The sequence below is a fragment of the Xenopus laevis genome, chromosome 5L (genome assembly GCF_017654675.1).
Source record: "Xenopus laevis strain J_2021 chromosome 5L, Xenopus_laevis_v10.1, whole genome shotgun sequence".
NCBI lineage: Eukaryota > Metazoa > Chordata > Amphibia > Anura > Pipidae > Xenopus > Xenopus laevis.
Window position 1 is genome coordinate 158614341 of NC_054379.1, and position 19007 is coordinate 158633347.

General features: G+C 40.3%; 1 protein-coding gene and 1 long non-coding RNA gene across 2 annotated transcripts; one reads left to right on the forward strand and one right to left on the reverse strand.

Annotated features, from left to right (window-relative positions):
* Positions 1-14: 14 nt before the first annotated feature.
* On the forward strand, positions 15-1789 carry LOC121393853. The gene is made up of 2 exons (XR_005961415.1): positions 15-426; positions 1201-1789. It is a non-coding gene; the product is annotated as an uncharacterized LOC121393853 (long non-coding RNA).
* A 525-nt stretch (positions 1790-2314) lies between these two features.
* On the reverse strand, positions 2315-18254 carry mep1a.L (meprin A subunit alpha L homeolog). Its single transcript, NM_001097873.1, has 14 exons — positions 18170-18254; positions 18045-18069; positions 17905-17958; positions 16313-16353; positions 16148-16226; positions 15884-16001; positions 14449-14624; positions 13774-13995; positions 11638-11784; positions 7794-8009; positions 6734-7204; positions 5701-5874; positions 3382-3559; positions 2315-2519 (listed from the first exon to the last, which is right to left on the reverse strand). Exons 1-14 carry the CDS (start codon positions 18236-18238, stop codon positions 2372-2374), a joined length of 2118 nt encoding a protein of 705 aa, NP_001091342.1. The 5' UTR covers positions 18239-18254; the 3' UTR covers positions 2315-2371.
* Between the last annotated feature and the right edge of the window lie 753 nt (positions 18255-19007).

The window sequence follows — 19007 nt, forward strand, 5'->3', positions numbered from 1 at the left end:
TGGGTTTATTTAATGTTTATATGATTTTCTAGTAGACTTACTAGTAACTTACTTACGGTAGGAAGATCCAAATTAAGGAAAGATCCGTTATCCGGAAAACCCCAGGTCCTGAGTATTGTGGATAACAGGTCCCATATCTGCATTATAGTATAATCCAGGAGATATGAAACAAAGCTATTCAAGTAGAATGAAGAATATCTGTGTTGTCCATGTGAAATTAATAAAATATGATTACGGCCAAAAACAAATGTGACAATACAGAACTCCTAGTTATAAACTCATAGCACATTATTGATTCAGACAGGGGATGGTGCTATCTTTGGCAATTTGATATGAATATGGCCCAGACCCAGTTCAGGTTTGGAACTGGCCAATCTGCTTGCAGTGTCATACTTTATAATTGGTGCTTCCACTCCTACACACTAGGTCAGGGGTGTCCAAACTACGGCCCGCGGGCCAAATGCGGCCCGCGATCCATTTTTAATTGGCCCGGCGCAAATTGCAAAAATATACAGAATATGGCCCGCACATGAAACCTGGCTGTAGATTAGAAGAGGCAGATTAACACGGAAGATAATGGTCGGCCCTGTATTGGATGAAGGGGAGGTGGGTAGGAAACTCCTTAATGCGCGTCCCTTGGCCCCATTATCCAATAAAACAAGGGTCGGCATTCCTCAGCTAATTAGTTAATTTAGGTCTCCATAGCCCAGCCCCTGGCTATTACTCTTGCCTCAGTGGTGACGTTCCGCTCCGCTCACTACGGAACTTAAGGTATTATGGTTCTTGTCGCACTCCGTAAAGGGATTTCAGTTCTTCGCACATGTCGGTGTTTTGCACTAGTATCTTGCGGTAAGGAATAGACCGGCGGCACATAGGGACGGGGAAATACAGCGGGGAGCCGGGATCGCTGGTGATTGGGGTATTTTCTCAGAAAGCTATTCTAGATTGCGAGAATGGGGAGATATCGGTTCTATCTTAGCCTTGCTCAATAGAGAGAACTTGCTCTATTGCACGGCAGACGTTTTGAGAGTTGTAGTTTTACCGTATCGGACTGCCAAGGTTTAAGGATTCCCGGCAAGCTGTTTAAGGAGGCAAAATATATATATTCAAAGAATGTCAGGCTGAATGGTTGGCCCCCTCATATTTTCACCTCACCACATCTGGCCCTCGTTGCAAAAAGTTTGGACACCCCTGCACTAGGTGCTACTTCACATCATGATCCTGCCTCTTCTGTATAGGTAAAAAGGGAATAAAACGGAATTGCTCTAATGAGCAGTGAGACGTTTTCCCTGTGTCTCCCATAAAACTATGGCAGCATAGGTATTCCCTGTACTAAGCACAATTCAGCAGGAACAGACCCTAAGTTTGCTCACAGTCTGTACAGAGAGATCCCATAAAACTATGGCAGCATAGCTAAGCTCATGCATAGCTCTAACTCTGTATTTAGCACTGAACCTATAGTAGTGTAGCAGGGAGCATGGTGTCAGTGACAATATATATCAGGGTTGTGCAACCTATATTTTCCAGCTGATGCTGAACTACTCCTTGCGTCCAGTACATGTTTTGTACATGAATTTAAATGTTATGTGTACATGATATTTTTGTACATATTACAGGTAAATAATATTATTCTTGTTTTTACTGATTATCTTTTTAACTGTGCCCTATTCAACTTCCCTTCTGCTAGGGAAGCATATTGCAGTTTATATGCCAAATCTTAGAGACTTACCTGTAATTGCAAAAACAAATATGAAAACATTAAAGGCTAAATAAAAAGTGTTTTAGAACAGCAGTGGTGTGTGATGTTTCTGATTTATCTACGATAGCAGCATGTACAACTAAAACCACTAAACACACATAAAGGCCAGGGTATAGGAGGCAATTTCATAGCAAGGGCACATTTCTGGGAAACAAGAGCGTGTCTCAGGCTAGTCATGGAGTTACCTCTTATACTTATTTATTGAAGAAACATAATAAGACGCTATGGATATAAGCAGGGGAGGGGTGTAAATCTCTATAGAATAAGGGGTGGAGCCATACGGCTAAGCAGATAAAGAGGCAACTCCAAATCAGAACTGATATTTCAAGTGGGTGGGACCTGCGAATTGACTATGATCAGCAGGTCAGTCCTTGGGGAACCACATCACCGACACAAATATACTGAGAACCTAGTGGGAACAGGGAAGCACCCATATAAAGTGCAGAATTCAGGCATTAGTAAATAAGACAGGAGCTGGATAAAGCAAACAAGCCCATAAACATTAATGTTGTGAAACATGTTTTTAACATCATTGAAAGCAAAGATCCAACTTCATATTGTTGAGATTTTTATTAGTAATAATGTCTCTCCAATGAGCAGAAAGCAATGCAGTTATCTTCGGCTTATTATGGCAAGAATAGCAATAGTGAGGGCAATGGTACCTGCCCCTCCTCCAATCAGCATCCCGAGGACATTCCCGTGCATCTGCATAGACTCACACTGTTCCCCGGCATAGAAGAAGGCTTGGCTGGAGGAGCATCTGTGCAGAGAAAGTACCCTGTTACTATTGAGCTATGGACTATGGAAAATGAACATTTTACAAAAATAAAGATAACTAATAGAACAATGAACTGACCAAAAGATAAATGGACCATTACTGGTAGCACTTGGCCCAGCCAATACTATGATGGTCACAGAATGGATTTGGCAGCAATGGGGCAGCCAAGGTGCAGGTGTATAGTGACAATAGTAATGCCTGCCCAATAGCAGCAACCCATAAGAACCAATCAGTATTCTAAATGACACTAAATTCTAACTGCCACCATATTAATGTCAGATGAAAGTTCTGAGGAGAGCAGGAACTAGGAGTAGGCAGAGGAGGCACGTGAGTTGGGAGCAACTGGGGGTGCTAGTGGAGGGGGAGCGAGCAAGTGGACATCAGCAGTAGGGAACAAGCGGCAGATATGTGGACAGTGTGTTGGTGAGTTGTAGCGAGTTCATGCAGGATCTAGGCCAATATAAGGTAGAGAACCATTGAGTGTAGGCCTGTGATATATGGACAGTGTGTTGGTGGGTGGTAGAGAGTTCATGCAGGAATCTGTGCCAATATAAAGTAGAAAACCATTGATTGTAGGCCTGTGATATGTGGACAGTGTGTTGGTGAGTTGTAGGGAGTTCATGCAGGGATCTAGGCCAATATAAAGTAGAAAACCATTGTATGATATATATTACCCCATGCATACAAACAAAATTGTAGGTTCTCTCCCAGTCAGAAACCAGTATATGATAAGAAGAAGGCGCATTATTCTTGATCTGATTAATGTGAGTTGCACCCATCCAAATCTGAAGCGCCTACTTTACTACAAACCCTTAACAGTAAATATTTCCATATCCTTGCCCACCTGCAGGTAGCCTTCTCTTTTTCATTGACACAAGCTCCACCATTTAAACAGGGGTTGGGATCACATGGGTTTTCTCCAAAATTTTGTGGAGAACGCTTGCTCCTCTCAAGAACCACTTCTTGTTCTCGCGGTGCAGCAGGCTTGATCGGTACTTCTGTTTTACTGAGGAACGTAAGGTCTGGAGGAAAAGTAAGCATCGAGAAACTCTAAACACACTAATGAATGTAAATGTAAGATCTGAAATTCAATGGGATACAATAGTAAATATGAGTTTTACTCATGAAAACCAATTGATAAATAGGCTGATTCTTTAAACAATTTGTTTGTGGCAAAAATGGTTGAATGTGTTAAAATAATGATGCGCTGTAATAGTTACATAGTTAAATTAAATTGGGTTGAAAAAAGACAAAGTCCATCAAGTTCAACCCCTCCAAATGAAAACCCAGCATCCATACACTCACCCCTCCCTACTTTCACATAAATTCTATATACCCATATCTATACTAACTATAGAGCTTAGTATCACAATAGTCTTTGATATTATGTCTGTCCAAAAAATCATCCAAGCCATTTTTATAGTCATTAACTGAATCAGCATCACAACATCACCCGGCAGTGCATTCCACAACCTCACTGTCCTGACTGTGAAGAACCCCCTACGTTGCTTCAAATGAAAGTTCTTTTCTTCTAGTCTAAACGGGAGGCCTCTGGTACGGTGATCCTCTTTATGGGTAAAAAGGTCCCCTGCCATTTGTCTATAATGTCCTCTAATGTACTTGTAAAGTCTAATCATGTCCCCTCGCAAGCGCCTTTTTTCCAGAGAAAACAACCCCAACCTTGAAAGTCTCCCCTCATAATTTAAGTCTTCCGTCCCTCTAACCAGTTTAGTTGCACTTAGTCTCTGCACTCTCTCCAGCTCATTTATATCCCTCTTAAGGACTGGAGTCCAAAACTGAACTGCATACTCCAGATGAGGCCTCACCAGGGACCTATAAAGAGGCATAATTATGTTTTCATCCCTTGAGTTAATGCCCTTTTTTATGCAAGACAGAACTTTATTTGCTTTAGTAGCCACAGAATGACACTGCCCAGAATTAGACAACTTGTTATCTACAAAGACCCCTAGATCCTTCTCATTTAAGGAAACTCCCAACACACTGCCATTTAGTGTATAACTTGCATTTATATTATTTTTGCCAAAGTGCATAACCTGCATTTATCAACATTGAACCTCATTTTCCAGTTTGCTGCCCAGTTTTCCAGTTTAGACAAATCACTGTGCAAAGTGGCAACATCCTGCATGGAACCTATAGTTCTGCACAATTTAGTATCATCTGCAAAAATAGAAACAGTACTTTCAATGGCCACCTCCAGGTCATTAATAAACAAGTTGAAAAGCAAGGGACCTAGTACAGAGCCCTGCGGTACTCCACTAACAACACTGGTCCAGTTAGAAAATGTTCCATTTACCACCACTCTTTGTAGTCTATCTTTTAGCCAGTTCTCTATCCAGGTACAAATACTATGTTCCAGGCCAACATTCCTTCATTTAACCAGTAACCTTTTGTGTGGTACTGTATCAAATGCTTTAGCAAAGTCTAAGTAAATCACATCCACTGCCACCCCAGAATCAAGGTCTCTACTTACATTCTCATAAAAAGAAATTAAGTTAGTCTGGCAAGATCTATTACGCATAAAACCATGCTGGCACAAACTCATAGTATTATGATTTGCTATGAAGTCCAGTATCTTATCCTTTATTAACCCTTCGAAAAGCTTTCCTACCACTGACGTCAGACTAACTGGCCTATAGTTTTGAGGCTGAGAACGGGATCCTTTTTTGAATAGCGGCACCACATTAGCAATTCGCCAGTTTCTCGGCACTATGCCAGATCTCAATGAATCCTGAAAAATGAAGTAAAGAGGTTTGGCAATCACAGAGCTAAGCTCGCTAATTACCCTGGGATGAATACCGTCTGGCCCTGGACCTTTGTTAATCTTAACATGTTCTAGTCTCTTTTGAATTTCTTCATGTGTGAACCATGCATCATTAGTTGTATTACTAGAATTGGAACTGTTAAGAAGGAAACCTTCACTTACTGGTTCCTCATTTGTGTAGACAGATGAAAAATACGAGTTCAGAATCTGCGCTTTTATTTTGTTTTCATCAACCAGCTGAGACCAATTAAACTCAACCTACAATAAGGAAAACCTTTTCAACCCTCAATAAATATGTCCATGGGTTTTGTTATTTGGGACGTTCAAAGAAGAACCAAAACATAGGATTATTTTTTTTTTCTTCTACAAACGGAAACGTACCTTCAAAATCCACAAAAAGGATCAGATCGTCATTTTTCAAAAAGCTCCTCCTGTGCAGTTGGCTCTGGGATATAAATGTGTTCCACCCAAACTCAAGGGACCTGTAGCAGTCACACTCGGGATCATATGCTCCTACAAGGGAAGGCCTTTCCCAGCGTGATATGTTATTCATTGCTGCACAGAAATACAAGCTTCATTAACACATGGACCTTAACACACGGAAGTATACGTGTTCAATTGTGCTCTGACAGTTGATACAATGCAACACAATGGAGTTGTGGGAGGCTTAAAGGAGAACTAAACCCTAAAAATGAATATGGTTAAAATTGACATATAAGCTCAGTAAGTGACAGCAGCACAGAGCATGTGCAGTGAATCAGCAGACAAGAAGATGGGGAGCTACTGGGGCATCTTTGGAGACACAGATCTTTACTGCTAAAGGGCTGTGGTTGCCTTGGGCTGGTACAGAAGCTCAAAACAAATTGTACAATATTTCTAGCTACTTCTTTAGTTAGGCTTTAGTTGTCCTTTAAAGGTGATTTGGGTTATGTACACTTCTGACTGATGAAGAATCAAAACATGTTGTGCCTTACACAATAAAGGGATGGAAGGCTGGATGAGTTACTTGGTTCTCTAGAGCTTAATGTGTTGCTGATTCACTCTGTACCTTACCTGTATTACCTTTTCTCTCAGGACTGCTAAATTAGTGGCATACGGTTGGGTCTACTGGGTCTTTGCCTATACCCCTTAAACCCAAAATGTATTCTTCAACAGCCCTGGGGAAATCTTTTATGGCCTCTCACCATATCATGAAGAGTTTAAGTTACCACTTGAAACAGCGGCTCCAATGTCTAATTTTAGGGTCCCCACTTGTTGGCCAATGGTGGGTCAGAGTTAATTCTATATCTTTCCCAGACAGAAATTGATCCCTGCACTTTTCCCTCCCCCCCATTACCTTGCATTTGGGGGCTGCCTTTTAACAACAATTTCGATGAAATAAAAACCTAAGGAATCTTTTGCAAGAAGCTCTTACATTCTATGACTTGAGAACTCAAGGTTGTGAAACTCCTGCTGGCCGACATCCTGAGCTGTACATTTGGGTCCTGGTCAAGCACTGTGATAATAGCTTGTCTGTTTAAGGCTGGCCATTCCATGACATCATCATCCTCTCCGCTGCACATGTGAAAAAAGATCCCTGTGTAGTTTACATAGAGCGATGATACTTGTCCATGAGGGTAAATGGATACCCCGTATCCGTACCCTTCTGGGCTGGAGAAACAACGGCTCACAATGCGATCCCCTTTATTTGTTGTTTCCAGAACTTTGGAGAAATTCCGCACGTGCCATACAGCATTGGGACATGGCGTTTCGGTGAGGCTGATGTCATCAAGTAATATACCACCGCTGGTCTTATTATCGCCATGGACACCTTGGAAGACGTAGCGGAACTTTTTATTGCCTTTGAGAGTCACGTGAGCAATTTTCCAGTTATGGTCACTATCACCTAAATAGGGAAAAAGTATCAATCACAATAAAGGTTTTATTACTTTTAAAGCAATATAGTTTACAGCCCTGCTGATTCACATAAAGACCAGGAATATGCTCTTCAGTTTGCCATAAAGAGATAGTTAAGTCATTATTTCTTCTAAAAATTATATGTTTTCCTCTATCTTATGTTCAGAAGAGAGGTAGTCATTATACATGACCCAACATCACCAAACATCTCCCAACATCTTCGTGGAACTCACTATAAATAAATCATACATCCTCCTGAAAAAGGACCATGCCCTTGATCCAAAACACATCTAAAAATGTTCAGAGCCCACCTCTACCCTCTCCCAAATTTCGGTTAGCATTTGCACCAGCCGAGAGTAGGGTTGCCACCTGGCCGGTATTTTAATGATGGTTCATCCCAATGTTATTATATAAATATGTAGGAAGGCCAGTATTTTTTTCCAGAAAAGGGGGCAACCCTAGCCGAGAGATGAAAGCTATGCATCGATACTGGTAGAAGAGTTGTATCCTGCTGCCACAAGGACACTTGATAAGAAAGACGCAGAAACTCATGTCAATAAATTTCACTCTGACAATACCAAAAATGGTGTGAATTTTCTTCATCTTTCTAACATTTCCGGCACCATCATCTATCCGTAGCCAGATCACCAGTTTGTCCTGGGGACTTCCGTCCATCTTGTAGAAGAACTGCAGACACTGCTCCGATCTCTTTGGGTACAGAATACGGGACTCGAGGAGGGCAGTGCTGCCAGCTGGGCCAGAATGAGTGTCAAAGTGCATGAAGTAGCCAGCATCTGAAAAGGAAAACAATGGGTGATTAGAACAAGGAGACATATGTTGACCTACACCTTCCTATGTGGGAGAGCTAAGCACTCCACCTTACTAACAGGAATCTGTATAGACATGCTCAGACATGATCCATTAACAAGAAGCAACAATAGGAGAAGATGAAAGAAGATTTAGGGTGGCTTGGCCTACCCAAAGAAGCAACCAGCTTCTATATATTATAAGATGTCCAATGGAAAGCCTTTTATTGGTAACCTCCCCAAACAAGAATGTTTCCTGACACCCCTGGAAGCAACAAATTTATTTTGCCATGATTAATTGAAATACCACTGATACAAAGCTATATATTAGGGTTGTCCAGTGGACTCTTTGGTATAACTAAGGCTACTAACCCAGGTCATTTGCCTAGAACCCCAGGTCTCATTAACCGCCTGAAATGCACATTTACTGTACATTTTATAAAGTATTCTGGAAGCTGCCCAAATACAGTCTGACTGTATGGCCACATGTAGTAAATCTGCCTGGGTACACAAGACATTAGAATGGGTCACTCTAGTTGTAGGTCTTTTGAACCAGGTATTTTGAAAATATAGCAACAACCCTGCAGTTGAACCTTGAAATGCCTACAGCTATGTAATTTATGACCACTAGCAGAGTACATCCGTCATAAGGTGCTCCTTGTTAATGACCCTTACTGACTCAACCCAAGAACTTGCTATTGAAATTCAGACAAGGTGTATATTTGTAGCACATATGTGGGTGAACCACGGAATGGTTTTTAAGTAGTGTGACTTGCTGTCAGTGTATCCCAGATCTCTTTGGGTTGTAGTCAACTCCCAGCAGTGTGTGTTGACCCCTTTAAGCACCTTACCCCCAGGTGTATCCTGTATGTCTCCTGGTGCACAGATCAACCAGCAGTCCAAAGGGTTGCTTCAAACCAATAACTTGTTTATTGCACAAATGGCAGTGGATCTGTTCTCAGCAATATATATATTCAAACACATTCACAGCCATCAGTGGAAAACCTTCACACTGTCAGATATTACAAGCAGATCCCTTTGAGGGGGTAATGCAACTTGTCTTGGTGATTTTCTCCAGAAATAGAGATCCCTTGGAGTATCTTGCTCCTTGGCAGTTTCCCTGCTCCTGGGCTCACTTACTTGTGTCCCTGTCTGGCTGCTTGATCACCGCAAGGGTGCTAACCCCCAACTACTCTCCTTGCTGGATACAGAAAGCTGTTCACTAAATACACTACCTGTAACTTCTACCACTCGATAAATGTCTACCACTAGATACACTTTTCCTAACCAGGGCCTATAACCTGCTCAGACCCACTCCTGTACCCACCTCCCTGCTAGGTGGGATCCAGAAAGAGAGCCCTTAGCACACGTGTGCTTTCCCTTTTAAACTTTTAAACACTGCCACCCACTGGGCAAGCAATGATCCAGATCACATTACTGATAACATTCAGGAAATGGTCTTTCACCAAGGGGTCACTAAGGACCACTTTAGGTGTACAAACTACCAGTGGAAACTGCCCATGGAGATGCCTAACTAGGGTTGCCACCTTTCCGTGTGGCTGAGAGCGGGCAGGGGTGGGTGGGGCCGTGATGTCAGTGTGTAAGGGGGTGAACCAGATGAAAAGTGTGATATGTGAAAATATTGTTATCTTGTGAGTGACAAAAATTAGTTTGATTGTAAAATGTTTGTGTTTAAAATTGTTGAATATAATTTGTGTGATTCGCCACTAGATGGCAGCAGAGGTTTAATTTAGTTTAGTTGTAATTCTGTTTCCAGACACTAGAGGCGCAGGAGGGCTATAAAGGTGAGCTGTCTTGATGGGAGGGCGCGGCAAAGGACACATCAGCTGGTCGGTGAGTGGAGACGTCGTGGACAGATAGGAAAAGCTAGAATAGGAAAGACCTTAAGTAAAGCGAGCACTAGGTGCACGAGATAGTGAGGATAGTTAGAAAGGGCAGCTGTGGCCCCATCAAGGAGGAAAGTGGAATTAGTTTCCTGCTGGCACTCTGTAAGTGAGGGAATCAGTGGAAGTTTAGGACAAGGTAGGAAGGACACCGTGAGTGGAGACGTCGTGGACAGATAGGAAAAGCTAGAATAGGAAAGACCTTAAGTAAAGCGAGCACTAGGTGCACGAGATAGTGAGGATAGTTAGAAAGGGCAGCTGTGGCCCCATCAAGGAGGAAAGTGGAATTAGTTTCCTGCTGGCACTCTGTAAGTGAGGGAATCAGTGGAAGTTTAGGACAAGGTAGGAAGGACACCTGGGTCTCTGGAAAGGAATTGGATGGAAAAGGTCCTAACCTGGAGGAGTGGAGGGATATCATCCAGAAAGTATCGGGCTACTATTGGAGAGTGGGGGGATATGTGTGGACTATATATCGGACCACTAGTTGGGTCGGTGTGATCCAAGATCCTAAGGCAGGTGTGCCTACTCTGAAGCGATTCCTTGAAGTAATTGTAACTGAAAGCGTCTAAAGAAACGTGTGCTGGATGTGTGTACAGTTGCCTGATGTTGAAGTGTCCCGGTGTTCCTAAAAATAAAAATCTCTTGTTTCATTTTTTTACATCAAGTCTCATGTGGTGAGTAACAAGTGGTTTACTTTCCCCTTTAAAATCTGGAAGCCCCTCCCACAAGTGGGTGGGTTATGACATCAGTGGGTGGGCCGTGACATAGATGGGAGTGGCTATAACATCAGGGGGTGCTATGATGCGGCGATTGCCCGATCGCTGTGTCAATCAAGGCAATCCTGCCTGGTTTTCCTTATTTGGAAAACCGGGCAGGAAGTTTTGACCCGGGCAGCCTTTCAAAATACCGGGCTGTCTGGGTCAAAACCTGACAGGTGGCAACCCTATGCCTAATCCTCAGGGTCTCTTCATATTTTTTAGTTCACTGAGTTTAAATAAATTATTTAAATGGTCTATTTTATGGTCTATTTGTTGTTATTAGTCTGCTGTGTTAGTGGGTGAAACAAAAACAAAAAAAACACAAAAACTACAATAATAAATCAAAGCAAACACTTGAACTTTATCCATTAATCACTGAAGACAGTAGCTACCCTGATTGGACTCAGATACCCTTCTTGCCTGTTTTCATTTAACTTATCAGGCAAGGGCCCTCAGGAATGCACTGAGCTTTCAAATTCTGCATTTATGCCAGTGGTTAAGCAATATAAAAAAAGGCCTTTGAGATGTAGTAAAAAAAATGTACTGACATTGCAGAGTAGAAATCTAATCATGAGGTCAAGGTTTAAGAAGACAACACACACACAAACGTATGGCTTTCCTGCAACAGAGCAGCGATTGGAAACCACCATTTCTTTCATATTTGTGTGAATTGTAAAGACAAGATCAACCAATCACAACCCATTAAAACCAACAGATTTATGCTACAAGGTTGCATTTAATGTAGTAGATTAAATAAGTAGTTTGGCCTGTCACACGGGTAACTTCTAAAGAGATAAACAGGAAAGAGATCCCTCCTGATTGATAAAACAGTTTAATAAACATTAAATCACAAGCCTCTTACTGATTTGGGTTAAAATGTAGAACAATTTTTTTGATTTCTGATGAGTCTGATATTTTTTAGCACTCCCTAAATTAAGCATATGTTTCTCTTACCTCGGCAGCCTCCAGCTATAGTGTGATCCTCCAGACCTGGTTTGCTCTTCTCATGGACCCAGTCGGCATTATCATTGGTACCCTGAATCATGCCGCATATATTAATGTACTCAAACGAGCACTGGTCCAGTAGGGTGTGTGTGGCCGCTGATAGAAAGGCAAATTAAAAAAACTGCATAAGGCTTGGCATATTTTTAAAGACTAGACAATTCTAATCTAATGTCTAATGTATTGCTTTGAGTGCTTACCCCACCCATCATTCTCAATAGAGACCTATTGGTCATCCAACCCTTCCATTGCACATAGAGATTCACTAATCACCATCATCCCTCACTCTTCTGTTGTACATGTAAACTCAATGGCTGTTGACACCAGTTCCATTTCTATCTTTGCACACAGAGATGCATCATCAGCATGACTGCCCTTCCACTATACATGGAACTATACTGGTCATCATCATCATCATGCCCTACCCTTCCATTATACATGGAAATACAGTATACTGATTGCCATCATCATGCCCTACTCTTCCATTATACATGGAAATATACTGATTGTTATCATCATGCCTTACGCTTCAATTATACATGGAAATATACTGGTCATCATCATGCCTTTCCTTCCAAAAACATGGAAATATACTGATTGTCATCTTCATGCCCTACCCTTCCATTATACATGGAAATATACTGATTGTCATCATCAACATGCCCTACCCTTACATTGTACATGGAAATACAGTATACTGATTGTCATCATCATGCCCTACTCTTCCATTATAGATGGAAATATACTGTCATCATCATCATGCCTTACCCTTCCATTATACATGGAAATATACTGATTGTCATGTTGATGACCTACAATTACATTATACATAGAAATATACTGGTCATCGTCATAATGTGTTTCCTTCCAAAAACATGGAAATGTACTGATTGTCATCATCATGCCCTACTCTTCCATTATACATGGAAATATACTGGTCATCATCATCATGCTCAACCCTTCCATTATACATGGAAATACAGTATACATCATCATTATACATGGAAATATACTGATTATCATCATCATCATGCCCTACTCTTCCATTATACATGGAAATATACTGATTGTCATCATCAACATGCCCTACAATTACATTATACATGGAAATATACTGGTCATCATCATCATGCTCAACCCTTCCATTATACATGGAAATACAGTATACATCATCATTATACATGGAAATATACTGATTATCATCATCATCATGCCCTACTCTTCCATTATACATGGAAATATACTGATTGTCATCATCAACATGCCCTACAATTACATTATACATGGAAATATACTGGTCATCGTCATCATGCCTTTCCTTCCAAAAACATAGAAATATACTGATTGTCATCATCATGCCCTACCCTTCCATTATACATGGAAATATACTGGTCATTATCATCATGTCCTACCCTTCCATTATACATAAATATATGCTGATTGTTATCATAATGCCATACCCTTTCGTTACACATGACAGTATACTGATTGTCACGATCATTCCTTTCCCTTTGATTATCCATGGAAATGGACTGGTTGTCATCATCTAGGGTTACCCTTCCACTGCACATGTATCAGTTATTTCATAGATTGTTTGGAAAACAGATTCGCACACACTCAATTGAATTCAGTCAGGGAATATACCCCTTTTATATAAATAATATTTATATTATAAAAGGGGTATATTCCCCGACTGCATTCAATTGAGTGTGTGCAGATCTGTTTTCCAAACAATCGCTGTTGCTAGGGGATCCAGCCGGGCCTACAGATGACCAGCACCATGATTGCAGTGGAAGTGGAGTACAGGTGTGCGGCAGAATTCTTACACTGTATATCAGTTATTACATAGCCCATTCCTCCAACTGAGGGTGCGCTATCTAGTAGTGTTATCATTGTCCAGGTCACCCTCAAGCACAGCAACCACTCACTTCTAACAACAGCAAATAACGTCTATGGATTCCTGATTACCTATTGCATAATATAATTGTATTTGAAAATCCTACTGTAAAAGGTCTGATAACTCTTCACTCCTCCATAATAAAAGAATATGTTTATGAAATCCCAGTTGCAAAAATAACAAGAACTTACTGCAGTTGTACATGCGATTTAGCCGCTCTAAGTCTATTTCAGAGAAATCCAGACGTTGCCCAATGATATCATTGAAAGCTTCTATCTTGGCCGTGATTGTTGGGACATTTTCATTCTTATTAAAGGATAAGGGGCCATAATGCATCACAGATTCATAATCATATGGGGTATTCAAATCGGTGATGTAGTCGTCCTCATATTTATTAAAATTGTGTTCCATGCCTGAAAATACAGTCAGCAGATAATACAGATCCATTATTTAGGATATCATTTCTTCCAAATGTCTAATTATTCCCCACAATTTGAATTTAGATATTCATGTGCAATACTTAAATGGAGTTTGTTGCATGTTATTAATGAATAACTAAAGGAAAAGATATGATAAACATCTTACATAAACATCTTTGTAAAGGCCCCACCCACTATCCTGTTTAAATGTGTCACGTGGAATTTAGTTTAATAATATTCCCACTACATAAATAACAATAGAAATCATTTTAAATGTGATTATTTGGCTGTTTACTCATGTTTTCAGAACTTACATCTGAGTATAGGACTACTACAGATATTACAGATATTACAGTGGCTCTTGAATATATCAGAAAGTTACAGGAGTTATGCAAGGAAACAGACTAGACAACCCAGGCGCATAGCGTATATAATATTTATACTGACCACTAGTAATCTCATCCCACCAGATCTTGACATAGTCATCACGGTCGGATCGTGACTGTTCATGATAGAAGCCCAGGGCATGAAGAATCTCATGTTCCACAATGGCCTTGTAATCGCATCTCTCCCCAATGGAAAGGTTTTGTCCAGTCTTCAGGTCCCCAACCATGGACCAGCAACTAGGAAAAATATGGAATTTGTTCAGAAGATGAAAAAAAATCTTCTCAAATTACAATATGTGATAGCTAGAGCAGAACAAGATGAATGCTATTTGTCTATGTAGTAGATTCTTGGGATCTTCTCACCCAGGCATAATGGAATTCTTCAATGAATCATGACCTAAAAATTGTAGACCCCCTGCAATTGGCCTGTTTAGCCAGGAATATATTCCTTATGACGCTGAATTAGCCTGACCCACAAGAATCTTCTTACTCAATTTGGAATAAACATCATTGTTGGCCCAATCAACTAACAAACTCCTCTAAAATGACTGTTTCCACCTCATTGGGCAGAAACATTTCGAAAACCCCCATGCTGGGAGAAATAAATATGTGTAACGGAGTTCTTTCCATTACATTTTTTTCCTTGTCTTAGAGAGGACGTCGCTATTGACTGTAGAGACTGTTTTCCTTTGGAACAGAATATTTCGCATAATGCCCTTTCCTATCATGATAACATATTTAACTGACTATTTAAGAAAAATAATTTCCATATAACCTCAGGGCAGTATTAAGCATGCAAAACAGGTAATACATTCACAGTGACATGGAGTCCCATCCTTTGGGTGCAATAAAATTGTAAGGACTCGTTTACAAATGGGGGTCAAGGTGCAAAATACAAACAAACATTGCACCATGCTTCCCCAGAAATTTGTAAGAAGCGGCAGTGCCCACCGGGTTTTTTCCTGGTGTCCTGACGGCCCAGTCCGACCCTGGGGGCTGCCATAGAGGAGTGTAGGACATGGGCCATACATAAGCATGTTGAAAGCTATGGTAGAACGTGGCCCCTTTTGTAAAAGGCATGGATGTTGTGAGATTATTGGTGCACAAAAAAGCATCCATAACCTGAGTGTACAAAGGGGGCCTTGTATTTAATGCCTGGTCTATGACAAGCTCAAAGTAAAGTATGGGGCTCCCTTGAGCCAATGGATGCCATGAAACATAAACATAGGAGCCAGACCATCAAACATTACATTTTGGTGGTTAACCCTGCACTGGAACTAATAGTTCAAGTAGCTGTAAACAGCTGACTGACGTAATTTGACCTGGAGGTCTCAGTAAGGAGTAAAACAATATATAGCGCTTACATTATGTAACAATATGGCTTTATATCATTGTTTTCCTCATAGATTAGAGGGCACTACCCTCCCTACGCTGCCCAGCAGGTCCCTCCCCGAGGATCTCATTTACCCACAGAGAATGTTAAAGACGCCACTTACCCACCAAATTTCTGAAAATGGATATATGTAGGCTCCCCTTCGTATGGTTTAAAGTCCACGCAAGATTTAAGTCGGAACATTTCAAAAGCCTTTAGTATAACAGACTTTGCATTCAGATCTATAAAAAAAATAAAAAAAAATAAAAATAACAATTTTGGTATAATGGCATATATTCCAGGAAATCCAGCTCCAGTCATTCATGCCCCATCTCATACCCATGGAATACGACCTATAACCCTAAAGTCAATGTATTAAAAGGCTTACCTAAGTTATCTGCCAGTATGTAGGGGATTGGGAAGTTCCATCGGTAATAGTCATCACGTAGAGCATTGCGAGACTGAGGCTGATGGAAACAAAAGAGTTTATGACCATTACTTAATGTAATATAACATATTCTGGGATGTACAGTTGTACAAGGACTGCACTTACTGTTAACACAATGTCCCCTTCAAACAGGTCCAGTCCTGATTCTGAAAGAGAAGGTATTTGTGTTATTTACATCCACTGGATTTCCTATATAAGTACACTCCCTTCATCATCCCATAGGCACATTTTTTGGGACCTCAACCAGTGTTTATTTGACTTTTATGTTTCAAGCCCCTCTTAGAGGTCCACCTTTTGGCCAGAGTCTCCTTAACTAATAACATGATAAAAGATATAAGAATTCATTGCTTTTTCGGTAATTCCAACAATATGTTGAACAGTAAATACATATCAGCCCAAATGTTACCCCAATTGGCTTTCAAGTTGGGCTTTTAGGTGTATCTAGACCAGGGGTCCACAACCCTTTTTACCTGTGAACCACATTCCAATGTAAAAAGAGTTCAGGACAACAACAGCATGAAAAAATCCTGGGGTGCCAAATAAGGGCAATGCTTGGCTATTTGGAAGTCGTTATGTGGATTGGCAGCCTAAATGAGGCTCTTTTTGTTTTTTTATGCAACTAAAACTTGCCCCATGCCAGAAATTTAAAATGAAGCACCTGCTTTGAGGCCACTGGGAGCAACATCCAAAGGGGTCTGGGGAGAAACGTGTTGTTAATGAGCCACTGGTGGGGATCACTGATCTAGACTAAGCACCCCCATGTCACTTCTTCAGGTGCCCCAGATGGGCCAGCTCCATTGTGTAGAAACTACAGAGTTAAAGGAAGTCTATACAATTTTTCTCACTAAATTCTAGTTATATTCCCTTATTTTTGCTTTAACAATTGCAATATTCAGTAGACATTTGTAAAGTGGAACTATTTACAGTACAAGTATGGAATCTGTTATCCAGAAAGCTCCAAATTACATTTTTAAAAATGATTCCCTTTTTCTGTGTAATAATAAAACAGTATCTTGTACTTGATCCCAACTAAGATATAATTAATCCTTATTGGAGGCAAAACCAGCCTATTGGGTTTATTTAATGTTTAAATCATTTTCTTGATTGAAATTACGGAAAGGCCCCTTATCTGGAAAACCCAAAGTCCAGAGCATCATGGCTAACATTGTATGTATGTGAGGTTATACCTGTTCTTGATATACACAAGCACTCAAATAAGTTTTATTCTACTTTTCATTTACTTTTTGAGCTATCGGTAGAGTATTACTGTGCTTTCTCAATATAACAAACCCAAGACTAAGTGGAGAATGAACAAACACAAGGACATTGGGCTTTGAAATTAAGGGTCAGATTTATCAGTGGTCGAAGTGAAAATTCAACTTTCAAATTTGAATTTTCAGGGTTTTTTTATGGCCAAAATTGTTAAAATTCAATTTGAGGTTTTTTTTATAAAAAAAAAAATCAAATTTCGAGATGTATCATACACTGGCATTTAAGAACTCGTATTCAACTATTCTCCACCTAAAACCTCCCGAATTGCTGTTTTAGTCAATGGAAGACGTCCTGGGATCAATTTGGAGTTGTTTGCAGCCCTCCTGACCTTCAAGTTTTTTTTCGAGTTCATGGGAGTTTTTAAAAACTCACATGAACTCAAAATTCAACCTTTGATAAATTTGTAAATGGAAAAACCTTCTTACCCAGATTGATTTGAGGAATATCCTCCCTTAGCTCCCCAGCATCGGCGTCATTCCCTGTGGGTATAAGAGATTCATATGTGTTATTATATAAGTAGAAATGACCAACAAAAACTTTAAATTTGTTTTCAATCATTACATACCAAGATTTTTGGGTCTGTGGTTTATCTACAAAGAAAAAATACAATAATGATTCTTAAATCTTTGCAACCAATAAGAACCCTTCCACCCCAGCGAGAAATGTCTGTATTTGGGGATCGTTACTTACAGAGAGAGCAGTGATAGAGACAAAGAGGACAAGGAGGCAGCAGAGCCGGAGGGAACCCTGGAGACCCATCACTGCTGCATGGAGGTGGCACAATGACTTGGTTTCTCCCAGGCAGAGGGATAAGATCTACCTGAACTTTGTACGGTCTATCAGCGCTGGGTTAAAAAGTTTGGCTTTATGGAAGGAATCATTATAATAAACAAGATTTTATTTTGCACACTGTCAATGACTTAATCTGTGGTTTAAAGGCCAAGAAGCAATAAATAACACACGGGCATCAGGTTTAACTACTTCATTATTAACAATCCTGCTGTCTTGAACATGAGAGTGATGTACAGCAAGAGCAACAAGGTATTCCCTAGGGCCCCCAGACTCACAAGGGGCCCCATAGCCTGAATATTATCATTAACATGAATATCATTTATACACAGGTGAGATTCCCAGCATAGCTGTGGGGATTAAAGTAAGTAGGTGAAACATTAATAAAAAATGGAATTTATTCCAAAATAAAGTACACAAGAACATTTATGTTGGAATAGCTTTATCTGTTTCCTGGTATTTCTATAGGACTTCATCTCACCCAGCACTTTCCAAAGTAAGGGTTATGGAAAATCAAAGGGGGTTATTTATCAAAGTCCGAATTTATCTCAATATTTTCTGCTACAAACTCCGATCAAATCCACTCTGGTTTATTCTGCTTATTTATTATTACATTTTCGCGGAAATTTGCGTTGCGGGAAAAATCAGATTTTCACAAATTTTTCATCTGAAATCTTCAGGGTATTGCACAAAACCATAAAATCATTGGGACTTCTCCCATTGACTTATATGCAACCTC

Bases quoted from the DNA above. Each gene is read 5' to 3' on its own strand.
- mep1a.L (NM_001097873.1), bottom strand. From the start codon at position 18,238: ATGGGTCTCCAGGGTTCCCTCCGGCTCTGCTGCCTCCTTGTCCTCTTT. The intron at 7,205-7,793 runs GTATTGTCAGAG...TTCCCTATTTAG, and splicing joins GAAAATTCACACCATTTTTG to GTGATAGTGACCATAACTGG. The intron at 5,875-6,733 runs GTAAGAGCTTCT...ATTTCTGTGCAG, and splicing joins GAGTTCTCAAGTCATAGAAT to CAATGAATAACATATCACGC.